This window comes from Gekko japonicus, unplaced genomic scaffold (assembly GCF_001447785.1).
Source record: "Gekko japonicus isolate JY-2015 unplaced genomic scaffold, Gekko_japonicus_V1.1 scaffold2133, whole genome shotgun sequence".
Classification (NCBI taxonomy): Eukaryota; Metazoa; Chordata; class Lepidosauria; order Squamata; family Gekkonidae; genus Gekko; species Gekko japonicus.
The window spans coordinates 121,534-128,029 of NW_015163153.1; the positions used below are offsets into that span (position 1 = coordinate 121,534).

Below are 6,496 nucleotides of genomic sequence, written 5' to 3' on the forward strand. Positions count from 1 at the left end.
ATAGTTACACAGTACCACTGTGAAGATATTTCTCAATCCATTTATATAGCCTTGACCATGTTTTCTCAAAGATTTCTTCTTTTTTATCTTGTAGTTGTAAAGTTAGTTTGTCCATTTCCACTGTTTCAAGTAATTTGTAGATTATTTCTTCTTTTGATGGGACTTCTTTTCTCCAATATTTTGCATACAAAATCCTAGCCATCCTTATAACTAGGGGTCATTTTGTAGAAAAAGAGGTGCAGGAGCTCATTAGCATCACCGGAAGTGTGTCGGAAGGCAACACCCACCGCTCAGGCTCCACTGGAGTGTTTTGGATTGCTAGCTATTGGGGGGGGGGACATGCAGATCTGTCCTCACAGAGGAGGGAGAGCTTGTACCTGAATAAAACTTGGTCTTAAAGGTGCCACTGGACTGTTTTGGATTGCTAGCTGGGGGGGGGGGCACGCACAGATCTGCCCTCACACAGATCTGTGCTAAGAGAGAGAGGGAAAGAAAGAGGGAGAGACGGAAAGGAGAAGGAAAAAAGGAGGAAAAGAAAGAAATAGGAGAGAAAGAGGGAGAGAAGGAGCAGGGGGCGGGGCTTGTTGCATGTGCCCGCCCCCTGGGCTCTTTACTGCCGGAGCTCTGCTCCTGTGCGCTTCTGCAGGAAATGACCCCTGCTTATAACGTGTATAATCATATAAGCATTTGGTTTTTTAAAACGCTCTGTAAAGCGCCTCAAGCATTTTCCATTGCCTCAAGCAGATTACATCATCATTTTGGAAGACACCCCGTTTGAGGCTTGACCCATACTGGGAGGGAGGTCCCACGGGGACACTTTCATCCACTGAGTCACCCTGGTTTTAATTGCCTGTCAGCAACCAGTCGGTGGGACGTGCATTGTCACGTACATCAGGATAAAAACTGAAAGGGCACAGATGACTCATTCCAGCTCTGGGTACCATGGAGGTTTAACTCCTGACACAAACACATGATGGGGTGAAGGCAATAAAAGATAACGGTTGTTTTTCCTCTCGGCAGGCCTTACCCATGCACACAAAAAAGGTGTGAACTCAGGGCTGGGTCTGTTTGCTCACATACATCTTGAATTCCAACCACCTGCTAGTGTTCAGTCTCGGCAAAAGGAAAAATGCAATCCCTTTGATTGCAAGATAACCACCAAAGTTCAGCTGAAAAGATGTAGCACCCCATTTTAATGTGGACCGCTTTCTCGGTTACGGCCAATCTGCATCTATGTAATTATCTCGCAATGGGAAATCAGACTGCTTCTCTTGCTATGCATTTCATAAAGCTAACTGGCAATGAAACCTAATGGGCCGTTTTTGCTTGTCTTAACTTTCTCCCCAAGTCTTCCTTTGTCCCCCAGCGAAATATCTAAGGTTGCCAGGTCTGGGTTGAGAAATAGCTGGAGATTTCGGGGGTGGAGCCTGAGGGGGGCAGGATATGGGGAGGGGCTTCAGTGGGGTATAAGGCCATAGAGCCCACCTTGTAAAGCGGCCATTTTCTGCAAGCGAACTGATCTGTTACCTGGGGATCAGTTGTAATACCAGATCTCCAGTAACCACCAGGATGTTGACAACCCTATATCTAACCCTTCTGGGAGTCTGTTTACTTACCACAAATTAGAAAAGATGCCTTTACACATTTATCCCCTATTTTGACATATTGATTACTTTGCTGTCCTTTCCCCCCTTAACAAAAGAACTGCTGACTTTGTAACCTTAGCTTGTTATTTAGTTTTTGTCTTTGCCAGGGGCCATTTCCTGCGGGAGCGTGTGCCCAGGGGGCGGACACATGCAACAATCCCCATCCCCTGCTCCCAGCAGCCCTCAGTCGGGCCACGAGGAGCAAGAGGAAAGCCAGGTAAGTTGTAGAGCCCCCCCCCCGCCTTCAGGTAGAAGCTCTCCCTCCTCTGCAAGGACAGATCTGCACGTTCCCCCCCCCAATAGCTAGCAATCCAAAACAGTCCAGTGGAGCCTGAGCGGTGGGTGTTGCCTTCTGACACACTTCTGATGTCAGGGGGTGTGACATATGCAAATGAGTTATTCTAATGAGCTCCTGCACCCCTTTTCTATGAAATGACCCCTGCTTCCATCCAAATTGTTGGGTTTTGTGAGATTGAGAAAAATTGTATTTAGCAGAGATAAAATAGCTTAGCAGTGCCAGAATAAAATAATTCAGACTCAGAGTCCATGTGTGATTAAAATATAAAGTTTTTACTAAATTCTAGCATAGGGAAGGGTAACTGGGATGAAAATAACAACGGAGCTAAATGGCTACATCTTTACTCTACAAAGGACAAGACTAGAAGAGAGCAGATATGGCTTCTCTTACTTCTTCTTGAGAACAGCAAAGACGGGAAGAGGAGCCATAAAATGCTAAAACACTTTGACACTATCACTCCAATCAAACTTCTAGATCAGGGACAAAAAATTCCTGGGCTTCTACTCCTAAAACAGCATTGATTACATGAAACACATGTGACTTCCTGTGAGCAACACAAACAAACATTTAACCCCAGATAGACTGAGTGTTTTCAACTTGTAATACCCAACACAAATACTGGACATGGCTGCTCCCGCTTCGCTCCCAAGGACTGACAAGCCGAGGCCAACCTGGGTTAATTGACCTGCTTTCCCCCCTAGACAAATAAATATTTTGATTTGGTAGTTTTCTCTGTTTTGACATGGGTCATTAGTAAGCTTTGCTACTCAGAAAAGCCTTCTGCCGCCTGGAAGCTTGTTTTCCTTTATAACAGTACGGGAAAAATGTGAATGGTAGTCCAGAAAGCCGTGTAAGTTTAATATGTAGATGCAACAAAGTTGGTTTTACTTTTATCTGTTTGAACAGGAGGAACCTTTGCCTGTATGAACAGAAAAGAAAGGTAGAAGCAGCGATGCGGTGTTGTAACAGTTTAAAGAGTCTAAGAATTTTCTGGTCTGTGGGCAACTGAAAAACACTGATTGGTGGTGCAGCACAAGAGACCATAAATTTATATGCTTCTTTATTCAGTGTACAATACTTGTATTACGCAAGCAATTCAACAGGGGCTTACAATTGACACAAAGATACGGACATCATAACATCTCACACACTGAATCCAAGTGCTCCATTATTTTAAAAATGCATACATTTGCACCAATGAAATATAAAAGGTTTCTTAAAAAAAAAAAAAAAACTTGTCCAGGGCCAAATTGTCAATAAGTTACCTTTCAATTATATACAAAGCTTTGTTTTCCAAAGGACAGTATCAGAAAGTCTACACATTTCTATTAATACAGTATTTACATCAAATCTGTACAAGGACCTTCCAGTTTTCCACAGACCCTGAAAAGCAAGAAGAAAAATAAAATCAACGTTCAAAGTATATACAAGAAAAGAGGCAGCTGTTGCTCTAAGGGAAGGGAGAAAACACATCATAGTCAAAATATATCCACCTATGAAGCGTTAAGAAGCTTGTTCTGTATCTCTTCAAATACTTCCATGTAAAGAGCGTCTCTGGACTTCAGTCCATCCAGATAAACTATAGAAAGAGCAAAGAATTGACAGTGAGCAGTTTTGCTTCCAGCGGTTTTGGTAGACGAGTTAATTTAAAACTCAGGAGGATGAATATAGAGATCTGTTCCTCTAGCTAGAATTATAAATTACATTTAAAATTGTCCTTTTAGTGCTTAGGATGGGTAGGCCCTCAGTGCAGTGCTATGGGACACGATCGTGAATAGTCACTTTGCAGTTGAGATTCAAGCTGCGATCGCACACACTAAATCGGGGGTGTCAAACATGCGGCCCGGGGGCCAAATCAGGCCCCCGGAGGGCTTCTATCAGGCCCTCAGTGGAACTGGCTGTCTTCCAGTTCTGCTGCTGCTGCGTCATTGTAGGTTTGCAGCTTACGGATACACACCTGAACAGCATACTCAAGATTGTAACAGCACAGACATTCTGGTGCAATCATTCAGAGCAAGAGGTGTCAGTTATCAGACACTGCTAAATAAACAAAATATAATCAAGAGCGCTAATGTTTTAAGGATATTTTTATTTTAAGTTTTTTTAAAAAAACCTTTGTGTTTGTGTCCTTTATAAAGTTTATATCTCCACTACCGGGCATCACATTTTATGACACACATGGCCCGGCCCAACAAGGTCTCATTTATGTCAGATCCTCATAAGAAATGAGTTCGACACCCCTGCACTAAATAAGCCACTTTCAATGCACTTTCCAACTGGATTTTATGATGTGAACTGGCAAAATCCAATTCGAAAGTGCACTGGAAGTGGATTATTTAGTGTGTGTGATCGCAGCCTCACACTGCAATCCTAAATTTAGTTGCACCGTTCTTCAGTCCATTGAAGCCAGTGGACTGAGAATGGTGTAACCCTGCCTAGGACTGCAGCGCCAACATACTGTTACTTCAGGGAAACCTTTCTCAAACTTTGAATGTTGTCAGTATGTGATTCACTGCATTCACTGTCTGTCCCCTAGTCGCAATCAAGTTTTTGCAAACAAGTAAATCTCAAAAGATATTTTTAAATCAGGTGCATGCAATTTGTGTCCCGAATGACTTACCGACATCGACTGCACTGGCCTCCATTTCCTTCCTGTGTTTCAGGTACATGGGCCAGACATGGCCATCGAAGAGACCGGGGGGGTCAGGAACGGTATATCTACGTGTACTGCAAAACCACAGAAAGGAATACGTTGGGATAGAATCTCATTCTTGTCTCAGAAACAGTGCAACTGAGTGGACTCAACAAGTTGAAGGTCTTAATAAACCATGTTTTCTTTAGAAGGTTACCTGCAAGTTAAGTACCATCCCCCCCCCCAAAAAAAACCCCATACCACCTGAAAAGATATTTATTATTTTATGGCTCATTCTTCCATTAAATCTGGACTTAGAGACTGATCTTATAAGAGGAGGAGGAGGAGGAGATTGGATTTACACCCCGCCCTTCACTACCCAAATGAGTCTCAAAGCAGCTCACAATCTCCTTTCCCTTCCCCTCCCCACAACAGACACCCCGTGAGGTAGGTGGGGCTGAGAGAGCTCCTTCAAGGACTGCCCATGAGAGGACAGCTCTGACAGAACTTGTGACTGACCCAAGGTCACACCAGCAGCTGCCTGTGGAGGAGTGGGGAATCAAACCCGGTCCTCCCAGATTAGAGTCTGCGCTCCTAACCACCGCACCAAACCAAACCAATGCATTTATCTGATTTAATGACCGTCATGCTTTGACATCCCAGTCTGACCTGGGACTCAGCATGAGCACGGAATGGAGGACCAACGCAGGGGTGCTACTAGTAGCCACCACAGAGGGTATATGGGTAAATCTGGGAAAGCTGCTCTATAGTGCAGCACTGAGTGGGTGTAAGGGGTACGTGTCTCAGCCACGACAGCGGCAGTTACATCCGCAATTACACATGACTGAGTGGTGTTATTAATTTCCTAGGAAAACAGGTGTGCGTAGGAACAGAAGTTCAACCAGAAGGAAAACAATCTAAATGGTGCAACATGCGGTTATTGTGGAACTAAATAAAGATGGCGTGAAAAGCTCAATATCCTCAGACGGAGGACAACGAGGCAACTGCCCTCACCTTCGTCTTTGTTTGCACTCGTCGTACGGGACTGCCAGATAATACCGTTTGTCGAACAAGTCCATCAGCGGCCTGAGGGAGAAGAAGTGATATTAGGATACGAGCACTTTATCGAGTCTAGGTCACATGGGAAGGTCTCCCGTAAGATCCGCCACGGTTTAGAGATGCCTGTTACAAGAAACTCGTTTTTGATGAATTGCACAAAGTATTCCTTAGAACCAGTGGGACTCCGAAACAACATTTTCGTCACTTCTGGGAACAGATACCAACGAAGGGAGGTTTGAATCTTGAAAACTCATATCTCCAAAATCTTAACTGGCCTCTAAGGTGTTACTGGACTCAGATCTCAGAGTGGCACAGTATCTGGTTGATCAGTTCGTCTTTAGAAAAAACAAAATAAGGTGCTTGATTTACTCATATCACACCAAAGGATATGTGCAATCTATACCTGTTTCCACAGCAGAGTTGGGCAAAGTTTGGCTCACAGAATTGTAGAGGGCAGATTACGTTGAGTTTCGTCTCAACGTGAGCACTGGGCAGGGGTCATTTTGTAGAAAAAGAGCTGCAGGAGCTCATTAGCATAATGTATGCTAATGAGCTACTAGACCAGTGAACCACACACCCTGACATCACCAGAAGGGATGACAGAAGAGGAAGCTAAAGGGGGGGGGGGAGGCAACTTCAAAAGCCTCCCCTCCCCTTCCCCAGCTGGCCTGCAAGGGGCGGGGAAGTGAAGAGAGTTTGGCCACAGAAGGAGGAAAGAGGGAAGGAAAGAGAGTAGAGAGAAGGAAAGAGGGAAAGAAAGAGAGAAGGGAAGAAAGGAGGGGAAGAGGAAAAGGAGAGAACAAAAGGAGGGAAAGAAAGAAAGAAGGGAAGAAGGAAGAGGGACAGAGGAAAAGGACAGAA

At 44.4% G+C, this 6,496-nt stretch overlaps 1 protein-coding gene across 2 annotated transcripts in view; it reads right to left on the reverse strand.

Moving 5' to 3' along the window:
* Positions 1-3,162: 3,162 nt before the first annotated feature.
* Positions 3,163-6,496, reverse strand: part of NMRK2 (nicotinamide riboside kinase 2) — a 22,077-nt gene continuing 18,743 nt past the window's right edge. Inside the window, exons 5-8 of one of the 2 annotated variants that reach the window (XM_015407055.1) lie at positions 5,591-5,662; positions 4,565-4,671; positions 3,438-3,523; positions 3,163-3,327 (exon numbers count right to left, since the gene is read on the reverse strand). In XM_015407055.1, coding sequence (XP_015262541.1) covers positions 3,438-3,523; positions 4,565-4,671; positions 5,591-5,662 — 265 coding nt within the window. In that variant the 3' untranslated portion in view covers positions 3,163-3,327. The remainder of the gene's footprint in view (positions 3,328-3,437; positions 3,524-4,564; positions 4,672-5,590; positions 5,663-6,496) is intronic. The other variant, XM_015407056.1, reaches the window with a different exon arrangement.